Below are 25,252 nucleotides of genomic sequence, written 5' to 3' on the forward strand. Positions count from 1 at the left end.
TGGCACCGACAAAAGCACACCTGTGCCTGACAGGCACTGAAAAATAAATCAGTCAGGTTCTTGGTGACATCTTTCTAACATAAATACATATTATTGAACCACTCTGCCCCCTGTTGGCATAAATAAGTTACACATAGATCTAGTCGCGTCGAATTCTTGACCTTTTATAAACGTACTCTTAAATTCAATAAATCACTGTGCTTAGCCGTGCATAAAAATCAATGCATATTGATTCGTAGGTTATTAACTATGGACATTTGGGCACTTATTTCGCAGTTTGTAGTGAGATGTTTACGTTGTCAGCTGTTACCTGCAGCTCGGCGTGAGTCCGCCCTGGTTCCCAGGGAAACGCTTTTAGCTTCGCTCAGAGGGATCATGGGAATACATGTGGACGGAGGGAAATTCGAAATATTTCATAAAAACTGTACATTACCGTACCTATGTAGTTCATTTTACTCGTGCCCAGTTGTATGTATGTGTGTGTAACAAGACAGAGGACTGAGATGCGGTTTAGAGGCACATTACGGCGTTTGAATGGTGGAATTAACCTAGCTAGCTAACTTAAGCTAGCCAGTTATACTGGAACATAAACAAGAAGACAGCACACAGCAGTTATGGTATGATAATAACTCAGTTTAGATAGTTGAATGCATGCGTGCATAAATGTTACCGTGCAATGTATTGTTAAATTACTATTCAATATAACCGTTTGATGGTGGTCAGGCAGGAAAAATAAGTTTGGAAATCTACATTGGGTTATTATCTTGCTAACTGTTGTTAGCAACTTCTGCTTTCGTTTCCTTCAGCCTAGATGATTCCTCTATAATCAATTACGGGACATTTGCGTTTCCTCAAAAATGGAGTTGAAGTTGGAAGTTGTCCTGTCATCCAGCATCAAAAGAAAGAAACCATGGCCGCGATTCTGCTGGCTTGGTCAGGTAAATATACCTTGTTTGTGAGCAAGTGGTCACTGGCCTGGAACAATTCTGCCTGATTATAGCTATTGGTATATTAGAATCGTACGAATGTGTTCACTCCATCCACCAGGAGAAGGAGGCTGTCTTCCTGTTGGATGACAAGCGAATCAGTGAAATCAACATGGTGACTGGTCGCACTAAGAAAAAGACCCCTAAACTACATCCCTTGCTCAATACTGTGGTCACTATGGCAGCATCTCAGACAGGTAGGGTTCAATTCTACAATCAACGCAATGTTTAATTAGCATGGTATCATCATAACACTTCTAGTTACTACTTGTTTTTCCCCTCAGGTGCATGGCTTGCTGGACTGCTGGTATCAGGGGAGCTGTTTCTATGGAACAGGGATAAGGATTGGTTGAAAACTGCTTCAGCAGTGCCAGAAGTAGCACAACTGATTGCTTCTGTTAAAGGTAGATGCAGTTAGGTGTGCCCAAAAGGCCAAAGGAACCATGGAAAACCAAGTGTTGCCCTAAGGACAAGATTACATCTTGATTGTGCACATTTTTTTCATCCATGTCGTTATCACAGTGCACCACTCTCAGTTGTCTGGATTCAACCTTTTTCTGTTTTTTCAGGGAGTGCTCCCCGTTTAGCCCTCCATGTCTCAGGGGACGGGATGCGTGTGGTTCTTGCAGCAGCTACAGGGCACATATACCTGTGGGAGTGTGCTGACGTCAGGGGTCTGAACGGGGTGCGAGATGGGGTCGTCAGGGGACGCTGGGCACACATACAGCCCGCTGAAGATGCTGCTCTGCCTTTGCTCAAAGATAAAGAAGCAAGCCAGCAAGGCATCTTTGTCAAGAATGAGGTTTCTTATTTTACTATTACTATTTTATTACAAATTGATTTTGCTGTTTAGTTCTTGAGAATGGAACATTATTTTCCACAAGGAGAAATGTGTTGTGCACAAGGTTGGCAAAAACATAAAAACTTGTCTGTACAAATCACAAAAAAACATATACATTTTTTTGACATAACGGGTAAATATACCTGATTATACCACAGATATGAATTCAAATAGACTATTTGCTTGCTGTAATTTGTGATTTTCTTCAAAACAGGCTGTTGGTGATATCTTCTTATCAGCATGGGTGTTCACATCTGGGGACAAGCTAACCATCACCTTCCTGAAAATCCGATGGGAGGAGGTGCTGGCGAGAGAAGTTTGGTATGTGAGAGAAATCGTATCCATCCATTGCATCGTTAAGGGTGAATCTGACGTCGTTGTAAATCGGCTGAAATCCCAGTGTTATAACGAGCCGTTTCTGTGTAGTGGTGTAGATTACAGCGTCAAGTGGGCCACCAAGACGTACCCCATGGCCAGTCTCACTCCGCCCTGTAAGCCAGTGAAGTCCAGAGGGGCACTGGTGCCGACCCTGTCCCCTGATGGTCGACTGCTCGCTGTAGCCTTAAACCAGAGAGACCCCAGGGTGAGTCCCAGCTCCAGTGTCTCTGTAACCACAATTGTAATTGCCACTTTAACCAGGGCTGCATGATTAGGACCAAAAATATAATGGTGTTGAAATTGCCCGATATTGTGATTGCAATAATATATTAGGATGAACAGATTATCAATTCAATTAATATCCTGTGGTGCCTACTGTATACAAAACAATTAATAATAATAAAGAAATTGCTGAGTTGCAACGGTTTGTAATTTGAATTTGAGTGGGTGTAGAAAAGCTGATTAATTTATATTCTTCTAATTAATTTTGGAACAAATGTATGAATTAATTGCAAACTCTGGCAAAGGCCAAATGGCCATTTTTGATTAATTTGCAATCAATGGTGCAGCCCTACTTTCAACGATTAGTTCTGTGTTTGTTTGTTTTGCATTTCTGCATTTGCTTACTGTTATGTTACATGTCTTGTGTTGCAGGCTACACAGGTTCTCTTTGTTAGCACACAGAACTTTGTGTCAATAGCCAGAGGATTAGGCGGATGTGGGAGCAAGAACTTGACTATCCCTTCTAAATATTTAAGGTATGGGTGGAAATGTGTAATTAAAGTTCAATTATTTCATATTGATTGTTTGTACCTTTGGAACAAAACTAATTAATCTTTGAATATCCTTAATAAAAAATAAGTAATTAGTAGCCTTTGTTGGATGGCATTTGTCTAATGAATGGAAATGTGGTCCTGTTATGGTTCTCAGATCCTACTGGGTGGGCAGTGTGAGCTGGTCTCCCACAGGGCTCTTCCTGGCTTGTGTTCTGAAGAGAGGGTCCCTTCTCATGCTGGCACGGCTCGGGGAGCTGCTCAGTCTGTCCAGCTCCGGCTGCAACGTCGACTTTGGGCCCGCCCACTTCCTACCACTGCACCCTCTGGTCACCTACAGGTAGCTCTCTCTCACTCACTCACTCACTCACTCACTCACTCACTTACTCACTCACTCACTCACTCACTCACTCACTCACCTCACTCACTCACTCACCACACTCACTCACTCACTCACTCACTCACTCACTCACTCACTCACTCACTCACTCACTCACTCACTCACTCACTCACTCACTCACTCACTCACTCACTCACTCACTCTCACTCTCTCTTTCTCATTCACTCTCTCATCCACTGACTCTTGCTCTCTGCTGCTCTCTGTCTCAAACACACACACCTAAATATACATTTTTAAATAGGAAAATACATCTCAAATGATTAATATTTGTTACCTTCTATCTAAAGTTATGTGTGCAAAATGCAACTTTGTAGTGAGACATCAACACATTCCATTATTTAGCAGAACCCCCATCTCCATTTCCACCCTCTATTCATACACGGTCAAATTACATAATTCACCCAAAAACAACCTGTCCTTCCCCCAGGCCGCCAGAGTCCTCCCGGGGAGCGGAGGCCTCTCTCTCCAGCTCCAGCGTGTCCTTCTGGGACGTCCTGAGGCAGCGCTTCTCCGTGACCTGGCACCCCCGGCTCTTCTACCTGGTGGTGTCCGACGGCTACATGGTCACGGTGCTGCGGCTGCTGGACCGGGCCACCCCGGCGCTGCTCATGACCGGCCTGCTGCAGGAGGCCAGCAGGGACATGGAGGGCACCGTCCAGAGGCTGGAGAAGACCCAGGTGAGAGACCCAAAGCCTCTAACCCATTGCAAACGTTTTTTCCAAAACTATTTTGAAGGTTGCATCACTTGTTAAGATTTTTAAATGATAATAATTGATTAGTATGGTGATCTGAACTAGTATAATGATCCTAAAAACACTATACTAATCAAAAATGGGAAAAATTGGAAAACTAAATTAAATTGTTAAGCTTCACCTTTTAACAAAGAGACTGAGGTACGGGCTGGCCAGAATCTTTTATTTATCGAGTATAAGATTGGATGTGATTTTATTTATAACATGAGTAAAATTTCCATCGATCATTGACTCCCAATTATCTTAAATGTTACACATTGATAATTGAATCCTTAAAACTTATTTTAATCCAAGCTGATTTAAATGGATTCAATGCATATATTATAACTTTACCATGCATTATTTTCTTTTTCATTGGTCTTCGAGCAATACTGTAACCCATTGAATTTCCTCTTCTGTTCCCAGACAAATATTAGGGCGTGGTTGGACTCTGTGTCATGCCTGGGCAGCCAGAAGGAGGAAATGGATCCCTCTGTTAAGTCTGGACCCAATACGCTCCACTCTAAGGCACCTTCACCGGCCCATGCCAGCTCTCTACCTCTCTTCCTGCAGGACCAGGGAACCATGAGTGACACTCGCGAGCTACTTCACAAAGCACAGGCATGTCTAGTGCATTTCATATACTTGTATACACGTTGGTGTTAAATCGCATGTTTTTATTGGAATCGAATGGATAGTCGTCATGGAATGTCTTTTCAGAAGCTCAGCCAAAACGATATACTGTTCTTTGGTTGATATCCAACTGAATACAAGTTATCTGTAGGTTGTTGTTAAGCAAGGCATCCCTAATGAGATGCATGGTCCCGAATACACTGTACAACGCTGTAGATAATGTAGGTCACTTATTGTATGTTGTCCATGCGCTTTTTGTTCCTAACCTAATATTAGCTAATTTGTTACAGGCTTTTTTCGAGGACGACTCCGATGTCGACGTGCGTGCGGCCGGTTCGCACCGGGAAGACGGCGGCGTATTAGAGTTCGCCTCCATGTTCGACACGCTCCACGCCAGGCCGCGCCCCCACTCGACCGGGTCCTTCGGGGGGCCCGCGGATCCGCAGGATGACCCACCGGCGACCTGGGACTCCTTCTCAGCCACCTGCCCAGAGAAGAAGACATCTTGGTCTATGAGGACCCTGGGGGGGGTCAAGGTTCACCTGCTGACCGCCTGGGCTCTTGGGCTGTCTCTGGGAGGAGCGTCTGAGGAGCACCAGTACCTCCTGACCCACACCGTCCGCCTTGTGCTACGGCTGGCCGCCTTGCTTCATTATACCGCCAGCACCACATCCAGCACTGGCGTTTGCGGCAGCTCTCGCGTCTCACAGCTTTTCAGTGCCTTCCTTGTGTTCCTCTCCTGGGACGCGTTCCACCCCGGCGGTCAGAGTCGCCTGGCGTCGGTGGTGGAACTCACCCACAAGCTGGCACATCTGCTGCTGTCCCCGCTACCCGATGCCTGGCCCAAGGGTCGCTCCGGCTCCCAGTTCTCGTCCCAGAGCATATCCAGCGCCCTGCGCGTTGTGCGGCAGGGGGCAGACAGTCTAGACCACGCCTACACTCTCCAGCAGAGACAGGTCTGGGCGTCTGCACCTCAGGGCTCCGGTAAGGACAGACCCACAGAGCTCTGGTCTTCTGATGTTTACCGTGTGCCTCTCCTACAAGACTTGAACGACGGGGGGACTGAATTCAGTCAGTCGCTGCCCGTTCCTCAACGGCCGTCTAGCAGGTAGATAAAGTCTTGTTCTCTCGTTGTTCACTATTCGGTTTATTCAAGAATTTAAAAAGAAACAGCAGAGACATTAATATACGTTCCCATTCCTCCCACCCTTTCTCCCACTCTATCTATATTCCTATTTAAGCTTATTTATTACACTTTAAATACAATACAACACGCCATCGTTAGCTTGAGTAGTCGTGCACGTAGTAATAGAAAAACTGATAATATTCTGGTCATCGGGCCAATATGTGAACGTGCGGTGACTTCTTTGTGTGTGTCATCCTGTGTGTGCGTGGGGGCAGGCTGCTGGGGGCGTGGCAGTGGCTCTACAGCATCACCCAGCGCTACGTGGAGGAGCTGCAGGGCCTCGCGGGCTGCGACGGCTGGGCGGAGGAGCAGGGCCGGGCGTCCGTCGTGCTGTCCCAGATTCAGGAGGCTCTCCAGGGCACAGGGGCCAGGCTGGAGGACGGACGGGCCCTGCTCAGCTGTCAAGGTCCGTCTGACGGATTGCCGCTCTGCATCATGTGTGACACATAGAGTCGAGGGCTGTACCCTGGAACTTTCTTTTTATGCTTTTTTTTGAAGCAAGCGTCTTTATCATGTCTGTGTCCCTTTTTTCGATTTAGGAGAACGTCACTTCTTGTTTGGGTCGTACGCCGAGAGCGCAGACGCGTGGAGGTCAGAGATGTGGACCGAGAGGAACATAAGTAAGGAACGGTTACTGCAGTCAGGGGGAATATAAGTAAGGAAGTAAGGAATATAAGTGAGAAACGGTTACTGCAGTCGTTTCGTTATCATCATCAATAACGATCAATAAGGTAGCATCAATAATGTTTACCCGTGTCAGGGTTAATGTTTACTGATGTACTGTGTGGACTGCTTGTTCCAGATTTCCCACCTGGGATTAATGATTAATTAAGTAAATTATTATTATGAAAATATTTTCTTTGTTTGGGTTTTTTTGTGTGTAATGTCTCATGGTTTTTGACGTGTGTCTCTGCATGTCAGGTAGTGAACGCAGCGTGTTCCAGGAGACGCGGCTGTGCCTGGCCATGCTGTACGGACTGCTGTTCCAGTACCGTCTGAGGGAAGCCCAGGCCCTGGGGGACCGCATGGCCCGGCTGGTGATCGACCCTACCCCCCACCGCCCGCAGAGCACTGACCCCACAGAAGGTCTCCTAGATACTATGTTATTGCATGTCTTATAGCAAGCAGACGTCAGCCAATGGGTTGAGTCAATGTCTAGTGAAAGCACGTTTTTGGTAATGGGGGCACGGATGGTGGTATGGTTAGAATATTTGACGGAAGGTGGGGGGTTCCAATCCCAATTGCGTCAGTCTAACGGCCACCTTAAGGTACTGTAAACATCTAATCGGTTGAGTCAAACAACTATGGGTAACCTGTCTCCTGTGTTTGAACGTCTGCCAAATGCCCTAAATGTAAATGATCAATCTCAGTTAATTAGACTGCAGACCCTTTAACAATCACAAGCAGCAACTCCTTTATATCTCATATGAAAACTCAGGTTTGTAATAATAATCCTAAAGCCGATCTTCCCTCGTGATGTTGTGTCCTCCTGGTGCAGGCGGGGCCCAGTGGGAGTCCTGGCTCCCGGCGGACCTCCACCGGGACGCGGCCCGCGCGGCGGTGCAGACCCTGGGGAGGTTCATGGCCTCCTACTTCACCAACCAGCCCCTCTGCATCCTGCCGCCGCACAGCGTGGAGCTGCTGCCTCCGCTCCACCTGCCTCACGGTGAGACGCCGCTCAGCATCACCTGACACACAAGTGAGGCTGAGGACAATCAAGGCCTGCAGGTCTGCATTACCAAGTATAAAAATAAAACCATCTGGAGAGAGAGTATCTGTAGGGATCTCAAAGACCCCTTTTAATCGAGTGCATCGGAAAAGTTGGTTCAATATCCAATTAAATTAGGAGCTGAAAAACAACAATAATAATAAAAATACATCAAATTTATTTAGCGCTTTTCCCAATGCTCCAAGGCACTTCATAATAACAGCTAAATCATACGAAACAAGCAATGTAGCATGAGTCAGTTTATGATATATTCTCTCGGATAGAGTTTGGCCTTTCTTTATGAAGGATACTGCAGTTTTCTTCCTTTATGTTTCCTGAATTCTTTGGGTATTTTTGTATTTATATACCAGAGCCCTCCCTGGGTCGTCTGGTGCCCCTGTGCCAGGAGAGGGTCTCCCGGGCGGTGAGGGAGCAACACGTGTCTGACGTGTGGACGGTGGACTACGCCCAGGACCTGCTGCTCATCGGCGGGCTGCTGCCCGAGGCCGTGTGGCTGGCCGACCGCCTCGGAGACTGGAAGACCGCCGCCTCGCTCAGCCTGGCTTATACCAGCTACCGGGACGAGCACTCTCCCGGGTCAGTAGTACTCTGCTTGTAACCAAGAGGTTCTTCTCTAATACCCTTAGAGAAGAACCTACACTGTAGGTCGAGCTCTTATAGGTTTTGCGTGTTAACAGGATCTTTTATTTTTGCAGGGTGTGGTTGAGAGAACTCCATTTCCCAGCAGCCTTAGAGACAGGAAGTATTTTTCAGGATCAGCTGGATTTTCTTCTCAGTCGAAACGCAGACTCAAATGAGACCGAAGGAGGTAAAAACAACTTAAAAAATATCTTTACCCTTCTCTGTTATATAAACATTTGATATGACATAGGCTGAAGACAATTTTATTTTTTTGTGACATAAGCATACAAATATCAATTACTTTTTTTTTGTTGTAATTTTTTTACTCATATTTATGCAATTTTATAATAAAACCATTCATAATCTTTTACTCAATGACTCTTTTTTGAAGGCTGTTCCCCGGAGTGGTCGGAGGGCGAGGACTGGGACGTTGTGCAGGACTCGGTGCAGGAGATCCTGAAGGCCTCTGTCATGGCCGGGGTGGACGTGGTCTCAGGGCTGCTGTCTGACCTCATGGAGTCGGCTAAGGCCCTGTCCTCCTGTCTGCCTGCCCTGGTGCCCCAGGAACTCTACCTCCCTGCCCCTCCACTGTACTGCCCCCAGCCCGCCTCTAACACACAGGTGGGCCTCATGTGGAGAACAACCACATTATATTATACATCACTAGATTAAAAAACGACAAGTAGGGAATGTAACAGTGAAAAAACATGGCGGGAGAATTTAAAGACACAATGATGCAGGTTGCATAAATCCGGAATAAATATTATTCATGGAACATAAAAATGGACAAGCAGTACTGAAAACAACAACATACAATGCATATTGAATATGTTAGCAGTAGCACACAATATTAACGTAACCTTTAAAAGTTAGATAGCTAAATGGAAATGTTAATGTAACATTTCTCCTGAAAATTATGTAAGAAAAAACCCCATCTGTTATTTTTTTAACCTCTTTTGGTTTCATATGAGCCAGCATTTCGGCCAAGAAATTATGAATATTATTGAACCCCAATCCCAATATAGATGTAACAGCTCGTGCTTTGTTTGAAAGTGTAAAATAGTGCAAAATTTTGTATAACTATATCAATGTAACATCAAAAGGAACTAGCAACATATATTTCACAGTAATATAATTGTTCTACAGTGTTATAAAGGAATATAATTGGGTAAGCTACACCAGGGTATGTCTGACCGTGTGGTGTGTTGCGTCCACTCCCAGGACCCTGCGGGGACGGGGGGCCGTCCCTCGGAGGTCCCCTCCCGTCACAGGGTCTCCGCCGTGCTCCAGAGGCTGCTGCTGCTGCTGAGGTCCGCTCGATGCTGCCGCCCCGCGGCCCAGTGGTACATCAGCCAGCTGCGACGCGCCAGGCACCTCCAGTACAAGGTACCGTCCCCCCACTGCCCGTCTCCCCCCCCCCCCTTCAGGGCAGGGGCTGTCTGGTGCTGTGTGGACTGTGGGAACATAGTCAACCCCACAACATTAACAGAAATGGATCTCTGCTAGCTTAAAGTACAAATAAAAGATTCAATGACCATAACATTCCTGTTTGCTGTATTCCGTATTATTTGCTGTATTATCTGTATTACTTCCGTTATTTACCAAGTCGTACATAGTGTTATTTCAGGATACTGCTCTTTTCTTGTACATTGCATGTTGAGTTGCACTGTACACACCATGTCTTTGGTGGTATGTTTAAACACACGGATGCATTTTGTGACCAGATCAAGAAGAAGTACGGCCACCCGTGTGCTGCTGAAGAGGAGGGGGTGCTCCCAGAGGGGCTGGGGAACCTGGTGAACCGCGCTGGGTTCTTCAGGAAAGGCCCCCATAGAGACGGCCAGCTGGACCCCGTCACCATCCAGACTATAAGTAAGACACCAGCTAAATGACTAATGTATACTCGTCCACATGTTTAAGGTGCTGTAGGTAAGATTTAAGAGCTGAGAGCTAAGAGTGTAATTTTTTAAGAAATGGAACAGCCATCTGTTGGCTATTAGTGAGTGTGAGAATGTCTGGTTTGAGTTGGCCATGCCCTTGTATGAGACCTTTTAGATTTGAGACGGCTCCCGGCTCATTTCTGACCAATCAGGGTCTCTCTTCCCTGATTGGTTTAAGGAATCCATCTTGCCTGTCAATCACAGGCACATGAAACGCAACGCTTCTCAATGGTGGAGATTGATATAGAGCGAGTGACCCTAGAGGGAGGGGACGTTTTCTAGGACGCTTAGTTTAAAAATAAACTCAGCTATCTCTCTTCAGAGCACTCAAATCGTACCTGCAGAACTGTCAAACTGTCACTCAGAAGTGTGTTGTGTTGTGGTTGCGTTGGTTTCAGGCTGCTTCAGGGACCTGTGTGGGCTCTGCTGGCTGCTTCACGTCAGGGACCAGCTGTCTATATCCTGTCGGAGGTATCAGGCAGCAAGGCACGCGCAGAGAGACTCACAGGTAGCCACTCCTTTACACATGTGTTTTATGATATTGACAATCAAACTGCAGGCATATTATTGAGGGTTAAACATGATTACTACTAAAAGCTTGGGATATGCGCCTGTGCTTTTTAGTCAGATGCCGTGTGTGTGAGAGAATGAACGAGAGACAGTGATTAAGGATGTTAGAGGCAGTATCTTAATTGACCCACCTTGATACCAGGGTGAGAGGCCTTTGTATGTTCCTCACAGTATTTGGCTCGTCAATGACTTTGAGACCCAATGGCGATTTGTGATCTACAAATTCCCCTTGGAGCAATGAGTGATCAATCAGAGCTACTGTATTCGACCTTCTAGGAGTTTGACGACCCTGAGATGATCTCTTCCTGCATGGAAGCGGTCCACTGGGCCTGCAGACTGCTGCCCTTCTCTCGCTTCCTCAACGCAGAGGAGATGCTGCAGGACGTCCTGCTCAGCCTTGTGTCCGAACTACCGCCCCTCTCTATGGTGAGTACATCCCCACCCTGCCCCGGGATAACGCTACAGTGCATGACCCTCTCTCAGCCCAACGTCACCCACATGAGGATTATCTGATGTCCATTCAGGTTCACATGTCTGTTTGTCATCCATCCCTCTCAGGTGGCAGACACTCTGGTCCGGGCGTTCCCAGCAGAAGAGGAATCGGTGCGGGTTCCTCTGAGGGAGAAATACCACTCTCTGCTGGAGAGACTGAAGAACTGCACAGTGCTTGGTACTTGCATGACATCTGCATAATTAATATCTGAATGCTTAATATGTCATCCTTATTGTTCACAGTGGATACAAATGGTTATAGAGGGGTAATAGATGATACAATAAAACGAAACATAAATCGATAGGATTTACTCTTTGACCTTCCTCATTCATTCCCATCCTTACTTTAATCAAACGTGCCGCTCTGCGCTCTTATCTTGAAGGAGACCCCGGGGAGTCGAGCAGTGAGGTCATGATGGTCACGCTCCAAGTCAAGAGGAGGCAGAGGAGGAAGGACCTGCAGCGCCTGCAGAGACACCTGGCCCCGCCCCAGCTCTTCCTGTGGGAGAGGGAGGAGGAGGAGGACAACAGAGGTGGAGGAGGAGGAGGAGGAGGTGGAGGTGGAGGAGGAGCAGGGGGAGGCGGCCGGGGAACGGCCCTCCCGGGGCACCTCTCCCTGGGGACCAGTCTAAGTGCCAGCCCCCTGACGGACCGGGGGCAGCCCATGGTGTACAGCGACGGAGACACGGCGGAGAACACATCAGAAGCTCTGTCTACGGACCTGCCGTCCACCACCACCGCCAGGTAGCTCAGACCTATTATATATTATTTATATATGTACATATATATTATTGAGCAAGTTTTTGTATTTGTGAATTTATCTAAGAGATCATTGACCAGGCAAGTAAATTCAGACGAAATAATTTATAATGACCAAGGCGGCCAGTTAGTACACAACAAAACACATAAGAAAAACACGATGGATGTGGACGAACAGGGATTTAAATTACAATGCAGCACAGATATTATTCAAACTTCCACTGAAGTGAAAGCGAGATTAACTATAAAGTGGATTCATTCGTGCTTTTGCCCTTTTTTTAACAGCAAACGCGTACAAGACAGCGTCAAAGCAAAGAAAGCTCCCTCCAAGACGCACAAGGTCCTCCGAGCGGAGCGGGACAGGGTCCCGGGCCCCTCCAGGCAGCCCGAGGCCCCCCAGCCAGATCCTGACCGCCCCGCCTTACCCACGGTCGGCACCTGGGAGTTTGAGCTGGACGACGAGGAGTACCCGCGTTTCCTGGAGCTCTTCCTCAGCTACGTGCTGGAGAAGGACGGCTCCGGGGCCTCGGGGGGCGAGGACGTCTGCGAGCTCCCCCTGCTGCAGGGCTTCACCGCCCCACTGCGGGAGCGCGAGCTGCACTCCCTCACCTTCGACGTGCTCTCCACGCTGCGCCGCCGCCAGCGGGACGGGGGCCACGCCGGCAGGAAGCCGCCCGGGACGGGCCCCGACGGGCCCCGGCCCGTGTTCAGGGCGGGACACTGTTACAGAGCCGCCCCTGTTCACGAGGCCGCCCGATCGGAGCCGCCGTCCTCCGTGGCCTCCACCCAGCCGTCCGTGGCCGCTCTGCCCGGGCTGAGCCCTGGGAGGCAGCAGGGTCTGTTCGGCCTCCAGCAGCAGCATCGGAAGGCTTCTCCAGCTCCAGGGTGGAGCACCATGGGGGGTAGCGTACGCTCGGCCCTGAGCCCCAGACAGAGCGACGTTCCCTGGGAGAACCTGTCCGAGAGCTGGGCCTTCGGCACGCCCGTTTCCACGGAGATACGGGCGGATCTGCAGCACGGCCTGGACTCCAAGTTGGAGGCACAGTTCCCCGAGCTGGGCCGCCTCTTGGAGTGGATGGTCCGCTGGGCCAATAAGAGGACACCGCTCGGAAACCATGGCATGATGAATAGGAAGAAGAAGAAGAAGAAGAGCGGACCAGAGGATGGAAGGTAGGGCTGGGCGATCGCTGAAACCATCTCCCAACTAACTCAAATAATCGGGGTGAAACTATATTTTTTATTTAATTCTTCATTACATGTTTTATAGAAATGGCAGAATTTAGAAAGAACAACTGGATAACATATTTGTACATTATTTTCTTTTTGAACAATTTGTATTTGAAAATGTTGTGTGTTTTTTTCAAGGTGGAAATTCAACGTGTTTTTTTTTATGACAGAAACGCTGAATAAATGCGTCATGTTTTCAAACTCAAAAATAATCCTTTGAATAATCACGACTTCAATAATTGACCTAAACAACCGTTATACTGATTTCTTTCCATAATGGAGCAGCCCTGACGGAGGGGCGTCTGACGGCGGGGTGGTGATCCGGGTCCAGGCGTCCGCCCCGGCCGTGCTCACGGCGCTCAGCCTGCTGGAGCTTAGGCGCTCCGCTGCCCTCCTCCCGCGCGCCGACCCCGCTCCCGGGCCCCCGCGGACCCCTGTGGCAGAGCCACACGTCGGCTCGGCCCCGGCGCTGCTGCCCGAGGCGGGCTGGAAGCAGGAGGGAGAGGGCAGCGTGGACACGGGCTACCCTGGGTCGACCCACACCCCGGTCACAATCCCGGATGCCCGGCTGATGCCTGTAGAAGACCCGTCGTTGTGAGTGTGCCGCACCCTTTTAGACGTTTAGACTTGGTTGTCTGTGTCTAGGTTGTTAGGTTTGACCTTTGATCTTGATCGTCACGTCAGCGCATCAGAAGAGGTGACGGAGACGGGGGCTTCTCGAAACACAACGGACCCCACCGCCCAGGAAGCTGTAACCTATGACTCTGAGATGGGGACGATGACATCACAGCAGCCCTCACTGTGTGACCATGTTGTAGCTGAGGAAGGAGGTACGCTGTCATGCTGTATTATTGTGCCATTATAGTGGTTCTATTGTTAAAGATGCTTAGAGGTAAGTGCTATATTTGAGAGTCTTTTGTTGTTCAGGGATTCCACCTTGCATCTCATTCTCGAATGTGTAAATGCCTGGAAGAAGAGATGTAGAGACAGACCAGGGTTATTTCTGGGTTGTTTGCTTGCAAAATCTTTTGAGAGTTGTTTGTTGTGCCTTTTTACAACTCTCCAATCTTTCCTACATGCAGCACCTCCATTGTAAACCACTCTCGTGCCATCCTTTGTATATTTTTGTACATTTCTATAGAGCCCAGCAGTGCCAGTCAGGACACAAGCGCCCTGTCTGTTCTTTCTGTTGATAAGCTCTGTGGTAACACCCAATCACTTGATACAGTGAGTACCTCTTCATAGGATTCTTAATTACATTTTCCTCTGTTTGAATGTGCTTGTCATATATGACAAGCTTGTTATTCATATCAATGAATAACTGAGGAGCTTTGAACAGCTTGGGATATTTTTAACTAAGGGCTGTTCACATTGTTAGTAACTATCCTAGTTCCTCCAAATAATATGATGATAGAATTAAAATGTATTTATAATGTTTCAAATACTTGAAGTGCTTATCTTCCCCTTGATCAGGTTCTGAAACTGGAGGATCTTCGTTGTTCGGAGAGAGTCGGGGAAGCATCCGGTGCAACTTCACAGTAAGTTCTGAACCGCAGAGCAGGGGATCGATTTAAACCTTGTAACTAAATCAAAAACGGGAATAGGGAACCAACGGGCCTGTTTCACAGCCCTGCTTCGAACACCATTATTGATGTCCGAAGACGACAGATTTGAATCTCCGGTTTTTGCCCGTATTTTACCCAGTGCTCCCAGCATCCCCGCCGGGCCAGGAGCGCCCAGTGAGCCCGAGCCTCCAGCCGTCCCCCCAGTGAAGGAAGCCCAGGGTGGGCCTGCACCACCTCGGCCCTCCGACCGGCCCACCCCGCTCACCGTCGATCCCCCAGCTGACCCTCCTCCTCGCCCTCAGCCCTCGCAGTCCTGCGGAACCGCGGCTCCCCCCCCCGTCGCCATGGTGACCAACGACCCTCCAGCCCCTCAGGCTGAGCCTGTGAGGCAGCTCGTGAACGATGAGCTCTTCAGGATGGTCCAGGTAGTACAAGAGGGTCAATAGAAGTTCAATAAAAAATTCAATAGAAGTCCTCCGGTTGTAATTATTCTTATTATATTGGTGAAAATGCCCTTGGACTGATTTATGTTCACACTGAGAATCGAGGTGCAAACTCAAAGGTGTGTGTGTGTGTGTGTGTGTGTGTGTGTGTGTGTGTGTGTGTGTGTGTGTGTGTGTGTGTGTGTGTGTGTGTGTGTGTGTGTGTGTGTGTGTGTGTGTGTTGTTATATCGTCCTTCAGTTGCAGCAGATCAACTTCATGAGCCTCATGCACATGGTGGGCTCCACCTTCGCCAGCCTCCCCTACATGCAGCTGGCCCAGTCTAACGCACTCCCGTCGCAACCGTCAGCGGCTCAGCCCGGCCCCTTCCCACCCCCTCAGCCAAACACCTTCCTCCCTCCGGTCCGCACCGACACCTACGAACAGCTTCAGACTCAAGCTGGCGTCCCACTGCGCTCTGGACGCAGCGATGTTCTGCCCAATCTGGCATCCACTCACAATGCTTCAGCCGGGCCGGAGCCAGACAGGCGGACGGACCATTCTTCCACTTCCAGGAATCATCCCGGCAACATCGACAGCGCAGAGGTAAATTCTTGGATTGTTGTTTGTTTGTGCGTTGTGGATGAGTTGTCGTGCATGGATCTTGTGTGTTTGGATCTCGTCAACGCTATTACAACGAGATCTTTTGGTTTCCAGTCGATGCAGCCGTTGAGGGTACAGGCCGAGGCCCCAGGAAGTCCTCCGGGAGAGAGTCGGCGGTTGACCCAGACCTCCCAGGGGCCACAGGCCACCCTCGACCGCGAAGAACCTCTCCCCTCCATCCCCATGACTTCACCCTCTGACCTCGACACCACCAGCCACGGCACTCCCTCCCTCCTCCACCCGGGGCTCAAGCTGCTCCGTCTTCCCCCTCCGCCCGATTCCCCCGTCCGACAGGCCTGGGCGCCCGAGGCTCCAAACATCGGCCCTCCCCACCCCGACCGACGCGCATGCGCCGAAGACCGGGCAGCCTCGTTCTGGGCAAACGAAGAAGAAGAAGCAGGAGACGAAGAGGAAGTGTTGTTTGCTCCACCAGCACGCCACAGTCAATCTTCAGCCATGGGCTCTGGACGTAGGAGAACCCGGGCGTCAGGGCCCTACTCCAGGACCTCCCAGAGGGCAGAGATGTCACCGCTTCCCCACCCTGACCTTCCAGCCCGCGGGGCCCCGCCGGTGGCAGGGCTCCGCCTGCTCAGCTGTCACTCCCCGACGGCCCCCACCCCAACCGCGTTCCCCCAAGTCGCCCGACCGTCCACCCACAGACCGGTCAGCACCCTCATCCCTGCTTTCAGCCAACCACCACCGCCACCACCCACTATCCAGCTGCTATACATCGACCCTGAACCAAGAACGGTAGGAGTTGCGGTTGCAAACATGATTTAAATATGGTGTCGAATCTAGAGGCTAGGGGAACAGACGTGGAAATGGAAAATAATATTCATAAGAATGTTTTATTAAGTTCATAATCCCATGAAAATTGCACCTAGCAGAGCAATAGAGGCCATCGTAACTTATGCTTCATTGGAAAGGGAGAGGTGAGGAGAGAGGGTGTTTAGTTGGGTGCAATCTGCAACTTTACCTTTAGATGGCGCTAAATCCTAAACACGGCACCTTTTAATGATGATAATACTTCATTGTTTCATCATGCAGCTTTTATCCTAGGGGACTCGCACTGGCACTTTTTTTACAGGGCAGGTAAGGGTGAGGCAGATTGCAGTTAGAGGGAGTCAGAAACATCCAACTATCCCGCCCCTCTAGTACATATATTTAAATCTCTTGACTGACTTGAGCTGACCTCTCGTTTCAGGTGTTTCCCCGCTCCACTCCTGCACCCGAAATCAACTATGTGGACCTTCTGCAGGACCTGAGGAGACTAGACCCTGAGGTCAGGACCCCGTCAGGCCTCCAGCTGATCTCAGCGAACCCACCACCAGAGAACCGAAGCGCAGCAGCGCTCCTTGACGTCTCGCTCTCTTCCCGCAAAACGTACAGCCTCGACGCTCTTCATATACGTTTCTATTGTTTTAGACGGCATGTACACAATTCGCTTACGGCTCTTTGTCTTTTAAAGTAGGAGTAGAAAGGACAGGGCGAAGACCGGAGAGAAAGTCACATTCAGACCGGAGGAGTCGATCATTCCCACCCAAGAGGTAGGTGATGATTACCTATATCTTTTGATCTGTATGAATATGTATGCATATGACCAGCTCATCGATGTGACACTACAATGTTATTGTTGTTCTTAGCCAAACGATGGACGTGCCAGTGATCAGTCTGCAGTTGGCAGAGACTTGGCTGTTCCCTTTGGTGAGTGTTTTCTCTGAACATTTATTTTCCTCTTAACAAGATTAATTTAGGGCTAGAATGTATTCTTTTTTTGGTTACGCCTGAAAGTGTGAACTTACTTTAAAAACACTGAGTATACTTACAAGCCGAATGGAAGGAAGTAAGAAACCAAGCCTACACTTTAAGTAGTGCAACCCTTTTCTGTCAGACAAACTAAAATATACCACAATCATGGGAATACAATGGAAGTGATAACAAAAACATAACACTTTTTGAAAGTATTTTTGTAGGCGAGGTGATAGGCGATAATAAATGCGATCGAGACAAAATACATTCGCAGCAAGCACCCTTGAGGTCTCAGGCTACAACTCGTTATTCTTCCATCTAATTCTTGGATTAAATCGGTCCTCCCCGGTCCAGATGATCCCCTGCTTGTGGGTCAGAGGTTAATGGACAAGGCCTACGCCACCTCAGCAGAGCTCCACGCCTTTGCCTCCACACACAAGAGCCCGCCAGAGAGCCATGACGCCTTCACCAACACGGAGCCCGGTGAGTAGCCGTGGAGCAACACTAGAACACCCTGCGATCGAGATGGCAATACGTTTAGCAATATGCAACCGTCATTTTTTAGCAATATACCCCAAAAGGCTATCTTCTGTGAGTTGATACTGTACTAGAGACATGGACATATCATTCATAACGCATAAAGATGGCATTAGATTAACCTATACACTACCAGGTGTGAAAATATATTTTGTTAATATCCTTTGAATTTTGCTGTTAGTAATGTGATTTTGTGTGTGTTTAGCTGGGCAGGCTAAACTTGTGGATAAAGCTGTATCTGCAATTGCTTCAAACCCTGAATGTAAGTCATGTTTTATACCACCAGCAACATTATAATGCAGGTAGATTTCGTCATGGATAGACTAATAATCGGTGTGTGTGTGTGTGTGTGTGTGTGTGTGTGTGTGTGTGTGTGTGTGTGTGTGTGTGTGTGTGTGTGTGTGTGTGTGTGTGTGTGTGTGTGTGTGTGTGTGTTCGATTCAGCACAACGGCCTTCATTGGTCTCACCACCAGAGGTGTTGATGAACCACTGGCTACCCAGAGAGAGCCCTGTCCGGGACACAGAGGAGAGCCAGAAGGGACCCCAGCAGAACCAGGTGATTCCCCCAACATGTGAACTCCATCAGTCGTTAGGCTTCTTCTATTTCATCATTGTGTTGCATTATGATAATTGATGAATTTATTAGTATAAAATAAAGTTAAGCATTTCTTACGAGGTGACTGAGTATTGGCTTTGAATTTGTCTTGTCAAATCAGCTTGTAATCAAAGTCTTGGAAAGCTGCAAATAAAACTACTATTGATGTTGCAATTGTTAGTATTAAAGTGTTACAGTCATAACGGTCCCCACCTTTCTTGTGTTTCCCGCCCCTCTTGGTCAGGATTCGCCCGGCCGGCAGTTCCTGAACGTAGTGGACCTGGAGGAAGAGGAGGAGTCTCCGCTCAGAGGCCCCGCCCCCGGGTCCCGCCCCAGGTCCCAGCAGGACATACAGCACCCGGCTCCCTCTGCAGCCCAGCTCCACCTCATCGCAGCCGCCGTCGTGAGCAACGCCGCCGCCGCCGGGGCGAGGACCTCAGACACACCCGCCGGGGAGATGGCTGAGACCGTACCTCCACCAGGTAGGGCTCTGGGTTCTGTGATGGGGCTGCTGGATCTTCTGATTCAACAGCCACACAAACACAGATGTCTGCAAACTACCTGTAGGCATCCTGGTGCTGGATGCCCTACCCCCCTACCTGCTCATTAATGTCATGTATCAAAAGATACAAAATCGAAACATTATTCATAATATGACATTATATAACTACGATTATATAATAATAATAATTAATTAATTCTTTTGTAAATTAAATAAACACTAAATTACTCAGTGGTAGATCAATTAACCATAAATATTCAGTCGTATCATTTCATTTCACATACAGTCAGATCATCCCTAATGTGTTTGATGTTCTCTGTAGATCTCCCAGACCCCCCTCTCGTCACGTCCACCGGCGATCGTGTGACGGACGCTCTACTCCAGGGCTGGCCGGGTCCCCCTCACACCGCTAGGGCCCCTGAACCACAGAGCCCCGGGCCCCTGGGGGCCTCGACCGGGCCCCTGGGGGCCTCGACCGGGCCCCAGGCGGCTCACTTCTCCAGCTGCCTGACGGAGATGGACGCCCAGCTGGCCGCGCTGCAGAGCATCGCCGACCACATGGAGACAGAGTTCGTCCACTCCAGGATGGTAGGGGTGCCGTTGTGTGTTGTGTGTTTGTTGTTTATTTGTTTTGCGAGGGTTGTATGGCCGTCCATTGGGCTGCTAGTAAACTCCTAGAGCAAGGAGGGTAAGTGGAATGTGGGTCGCCCTTTGAGACTGCATCTGTGATGAAGGGCGATACATAGACGTTTATTTTGACCCTGATCCTACAGTTAATCAGATATGTTTAATATTTAAATGTGTTTCAGTGTTATTCATTTATAAAAATGCACTGTTAAATGGCTGCTAATAGGTTTTTAATTTACATAAAAGTTTAATAAATAAGAAAATCACAGAGAGACTGCTTAATGGTACATAGATGAAGGCCTGCTGTTCTTTGTTATTACATTTTGCTTTACTTGAGGTTGCCTCTTTCTCTTCAGTTGGTGCCCACCATCGACACATTGACTCCGGTCTCGGCTCAGGGACTCGAAAGCAAGATGACCCAGAGCAAAACAGTCAGCCTCTTCCTCCCAGACAAAGGTGAACCTCGACTGCCTTAACAGTATCTGTGTGTAACCAGATTTTTAAGAGCCTTGTAGTATCTAAAAACTTTCTTACATGACTTAAATATAGTGTTCTTCTCAAATGTATCTATTTATTTATTTATTTATTTTATTCCTGAATGTTTAATTTTAAACAGAATTCTTGTTTCTGTTGTTGCCCTTGTCAAGGACTTTCTATTGCTGTTTTTCCCACAAAAAGTGTTTTACATACAAAGTTGGATGAATTGACGTTACACACAATGTGATGGAGTAGAACCATCCATTAACCCTGCCTTATCCATTTGATCTCATGGCCCTTGTCTTCACCAGCATGGCGGTCACCCTCTCGTGCTAACAAAGAGAATATGTCTGAAGGAAGGCAGCGAGGACGCCGTGAAAGTCAGACCGACTCATCAGCTGCTAAGAGACAGTCTCTCTCTCTCTCACCCCTGTCTCCGAACACCCATAGAGGAGCTCCGTCCAGCCCTCGTACCCCTACAAGTAAACTCTTACTGACTTATTTAAACCTGCTCGCTGTGTACGGTTTTGCATTCGCAGCCTCTACTGGCTTTAGTAGTAGCTAGTAATAGCCATTCAGTTATGGCTATTACTTTTTTCAGAGTATAGGGTCTACTCCACCATGGTGGGGAAGGGGTAGAAGGTGACCAGAATTAAAGTATTTATAGAGGTTAATTCACTGAACGGGTTGACTCTTGGATGGGCACACTTTATTCTTTATTTTCTTTTTTTTTTAATAAAAGAGAGGTTAAACAGTGCAGGTTTAAACACACTGAGACGTGCACTTGGCTTCTCTGCATTGTGCACCAGAATGATGATACTTCTGCAGAGACCTTTTAAACTCCAAGCATCCATCTTGGGAATCTTATAGGTCACACACTTGCAGAGTGGTTTTGTTGAAAAATATGCAACGCTAGCACGACTGTGAGTTTCTCTTGGAAACCTACCTGTCTTTGGGATCAACTGCTATGTGCTTGTGTAAACATGACAACGGTAATGAATAACGTCTACAACTATAAAATACTTTAAGCCGGCGTATCCAGTACCAGATGGATGGCAGATTTCAGAGACATCATAAGCCATGATACTAATTAGTTAAGTGGCGCCCTTAACTTCTGTCCACTATAAAGTAGCCTGCAGGTTTCAGTTACCGTAAACATTGATCTCAGCTCACGTTACGTGAGCACCAGAGCCCGCGTCTGGTCGTGTCGATACAACCACTAATCCATCGGCATTCACAGCCAGCCGACGCGGGGCGATGGTGGACTCTACGGTTTCTGTCCTAAGGTTGTCTCCTGGCAGATTGAGAGGATAGTATGTCTTGTGATCTGTGAGTCAGGGTCAGGGTAAGGGAGGGGGGGGGGGGGGAGAGTTATCCACCCACACCCCCCTGTCTCTCGAAGGCTCTCGTCACCCAACACTATGCAACCAACCCTCAGGCTGCTGTCAGTAGGTGCCAGGCCAGCAGAATGCCCTCAGCAGACACTGGGAGAGACACCAAGCAGTAGTAGTTTAGATTGTACAACTCAAGGTTGAAATTCAAGGACAGATTAGGTCCGGGCTATTTTCTTTAATCAACTGTTTTCTTTAAAAGAAATCCTCCTAGACCATTAATTCGAATTACGATTCAAAATGTATTATTTACCCAGCTCTAGGACAGATACTGTTTTGAATCGCTACCTTTGCCGTTCTCTTTTTTGTTAATAATAACTGTGTCGTATCAACAGGCATTAAAGACCACAAGTTCCCCGAGGCAACCAGGATGTAAGTTGGCGGATGTTCAGGGATTTATGCCTTTATTGATGTTCTTCATGTATTTTCCTACAACACACGATCCATTCAATCTAACCCTCCCCCCCGCTCCCCGCCCCCCACTGCTGTTCCCCTCCAGGTCGGTGGACAGCAGTCTGGGGCTCAGCGGGCTGAGTGACATGACTGATATCCTGGGGGAGCTGGTGAGGGAGGGGGCCCTCTCGCCGTCTGACCTGGAGGTGTCCCACGCCCAAGCTGCTCGTCTCCACGGGTGCAGTAACTCCCCTGCTGTGATCCATGACCAGGACTACCTTAACATTTTAATCATTTAATTGATCATGTTATCCAAAGTGAAATGGGAGGTTGAGGATAATTATTAAACAAATAAAATAAAAATAAAAACGACCCGATTTTTTAAAATACAGCTAGAACGAACAAAAAATCTGAGTAGGTAAAAAGTTTCTAAAAATACAGCTAGACCGAGGCCAGTGTAGCTAGCTATAGTCATCCAAAAAACATCTTGGTAGAAATTAAATAGTTTTTTTTATGAGTGCTTCATAGTTACTTCTCAATGATAACACAACATCTCATAACCACAAAGTCAGTTATGAGACGGTACACAACTAGCTCACACAAAATCACAGACTGCTAAAGCCCCAGAAAGCATACGAGTGTCACCACGACGATCGTCTGACGACAACCCGTGTGATTGGCTACCAGACTGCAGCGTCAGCAGCAGCTACAGCGAGCGGATTGGTCGCTGCGGAGCCGTGCGGCCGATGACCGGGAGAGCGGGAAGGAGCTGCGGACCTGGATGAAGAGGAAGCAGCGAGAGAGACAGGCCACCTACCAGAAACAGCGGGATGAGATGAGGCAGCGGGAACACCGGCCGTTTGCCAGCGCCAAACCACTGGTGAAAAGGCCTTTTATTTTTTTGATCAATGCATTTTATTGCTGCACTGCTTTGGGTTGGGTTTCTAGTTGTGCTATGTTCTTTTATTATCTGCAATTGCACAGAACTCAGATTTTATCGCTATTTCTCCTTCTTCTGACAAATGTACTTATTTATCGTAGGTATGTAGAGCGTCTGCTAAATGCCCTAAATGTAAATGTAATATTTTTTCGTCTTTCATTCATAAATCCTGATTCCACCCTTCCACAGAATACCACTTTCACTTTCCAGGCTGCGGTCAAGAAAATCAAAGATGATAAAGAGAAGTATGTTCCCATGCTCAGCGTTTACACACAGTGGGGTGCGTGGTGTCCTTATTTTGGTGTTCATACTGAAAGCATTGTGTGGTACCTCTTTATCAGGGTGGTGCTTCTGGAGCAGTACAACCAGAGGACCAGGGAAGCCTGTCTGTTGGTCAGTGATCTGCCGCCAGCTACGTTGACCGTGCCCAGCGCCGCTCGGACAGGAAGTGCTCTCTCCCCCTCTTTTATGCAACCCGCTGCAGCACACATCTCCGCAAGTTCAAGACCCAGGTAGTTCTCCGCCATTCAACCGATTGAGCTCGATCGTCGTCTACTTATTGGGTCTCTCAAGGGTTATGTTACCCTCTCATCTGGATAGGATTTTAAAAAACGCGGTTAACCAAAATGTTTGTGTGTGTTGTACTCAAATTCTAGACCCAAGGACCAGTCAAGACCATCACAGCCCCTCTTTTATCCCTGGGAACAGCCTGTACAGAAACAAAGATGGCGATCATCTTTCGAGAACCAGCAGAGATTTGGACTACATAGACCAGGTATCAGAACATAAGTTTAACATTATCCATTACATGCTTCATGAAATAAACTATTAAATGATTTGGGGATAATTCGGTAACTGTGGTTTCTTGTATTAGTGAGCACCCTGCCGAAGGACCGTCTGTCTCAGGTGACCCGGCGCGGTATGATCAGCGCCAATCAGGGCCGAGCACCGCACAGGGAAGGCCCAATCAAATCGGCGATGAACAGATCTCCTTCCAGAGCGCCCGCTGCTGGATGGAGAGAGAGGAGAGACGAGATGGAGAGAGAAGAGAGGGAGGAGATGGAGAGAGAAGAGATTGAGAGAGAGGAGAATGAGGCATCAAGCTCATGGGGCCCGCCCCTGGAGATCCCCAGACACCTGAATGTGAAGGAGCCTAAAACAGTAGGAAATGCCACCCTGTCAATCATTCATAGTTAAATACCAGAGGAATTAGGCTTGCAGATGTGACACTTTTTGAGGAATGTCTGCATTCTTTGGATTTTGTCAATTGGCCTCTAAATGTCTGTTTAGATATCTGTATTGAATGTTTTAAACAAATTCGTTTTTTTTTTTTTTTAAACAAAGCAATAAATGTCTGTGTTATTATGTGCTTCACAGGGTCTGGCTGGGCTGTCTGAAGATGAGGAGGAGGCGGAGGAGGAAGGAGCCGAAGGGATGTCTTGGTTGGAGAGGCTCTCTGACACTGACACAAGTAACCTCAGCAAGATCGACTGGGCTGAGATTGAAAGACTGGTAGCCACAGAGGAAATTTGAAGAATACTTTCCAAAGTGCTTTCATGACTTATAATTGTCAAGCCTTAGTACACAGACTTTTTGTTATTTAAAAATATGTGCCTTTACACAAGCACCGCCTCAACACATTTTTGGAATTGCCTATTTATAAGGTAATTTAGGCTTGATAGATACAGCAAGATATGAGTTTGTTCTACTGCAATGCAGTATGTTATCATTTTATATCTGTCGGCTTATTTTAGGTCATTGTGTGACTATTATTTGTTTCAGTAAAGTGATTAGGAGAGAATATTTTGTATTTTTATAATTTATTTGTGAATAAAATTTTGTTGTACTAAAATCGTTTTTTTTTTATTCATCATCAATGAGAGTCCTTTGTCAGTTGAAGAAGATTCATACAGATATATTACACTTCACAAATGTGTGGTTATGGGTACACAGTAACAATTGGCATTTCAAATTATGCCTATGCTCTACATAATTGAGAAAATATATATCCCCGTACATGTATTCTCATATATTAATTCTTAGTTTCGGAAGGAAAGGAACTGGTAAGCTTTTTCTGCGACCCCTATGCATACGAAAGTCCGTGCTTAGGAACCTTCCTACGTAT

General features: G+C 47.7%; 1 protein-coding gene across 1 annotated transcript; it reads left to right on the forward strand.

Annotated features, from left to right (window-relative positions):
• The first annotated feature begins 353 nt into the window (after positions 1–353).
• cplane1 (ciliogenesis and planar polarity effector 1) lies at positions 354–25,004 on the forward strand. Its single transcript, XM_030352938.1, has 51 exons — positions 354–617; positions 807–938; positions 1,048–1,183; positions 1,271–1,390; positions 1,556–1,788; positions 2,042–2,148; positions 2,254–2,410; positions 2,860–2,963; positions 3,136–3,318; positions 3,806–4,055; positions 4,536–4,730; positions 5,033–5,850; positions 6,144–6,334; positions 6,468–6,548; positions 6,850–7,014; positions 7,427–7,594; positions 8,008–8,233; positions 8,353–8,465; positions 8,670–8,899; positions 9,500–9,664; positions 10,003–10,150; positions 10,617–10,726; positions 11,065–11,214; positions 11,347–11,458; positions 11,664–12,024; positions 12,325–13,209; positions 13,552–13,860; positions 13,951–14,096; positions 14,408–14,493; positions 14,740–14,804; positions 14,971–15,256; positions 15,514–15,858; positions 15,970–16,665; positions 17,120–17,298; positions 17,384–17,462; positions 17,559–17,619; positions 18,019–18,147; positions 18,407–18,463; positions 18,646–18,758; positions 19,042–19,279; positions 19,622–19,887; positions 20,283–20,382; positions 20,715–20,885; positions 22,130–22,166; positions 22,294–22,425; positions 22,875–23,067; positions 23,317–23,372; positions 23,469–23,639; positions 23,784–23,902; positions 24,002–24,288; positions 24,505–25,004. Exons 2-51 carry the CDS (start codon positions 858–860, stop codon positions 24,658–24,660), a joined length of 9,966 nt encoding a protein of 3,321 aa, XP_030208798.1. The 5' UTR covers positions 354–617; positions 807–857; the 3' UTR covers positions 24,661–25,004.
• Positions 25,005–25,252: the final 248 nt, after the last annotated feature.

Source organism: Gadus morhua, chromosome 4, assembly GCF_902167405.1.
Source record: "Gadus morhua chromosome 4, gadMor3.0, whole genome shotgun sequence".
NCBI classification, from domain to species: domain Eukaryota; kingdom Metazoa; phylum Chordata; class Actinopteri; order Gadiformes; family Gadidae; genus Gadus; species Gadus morhua.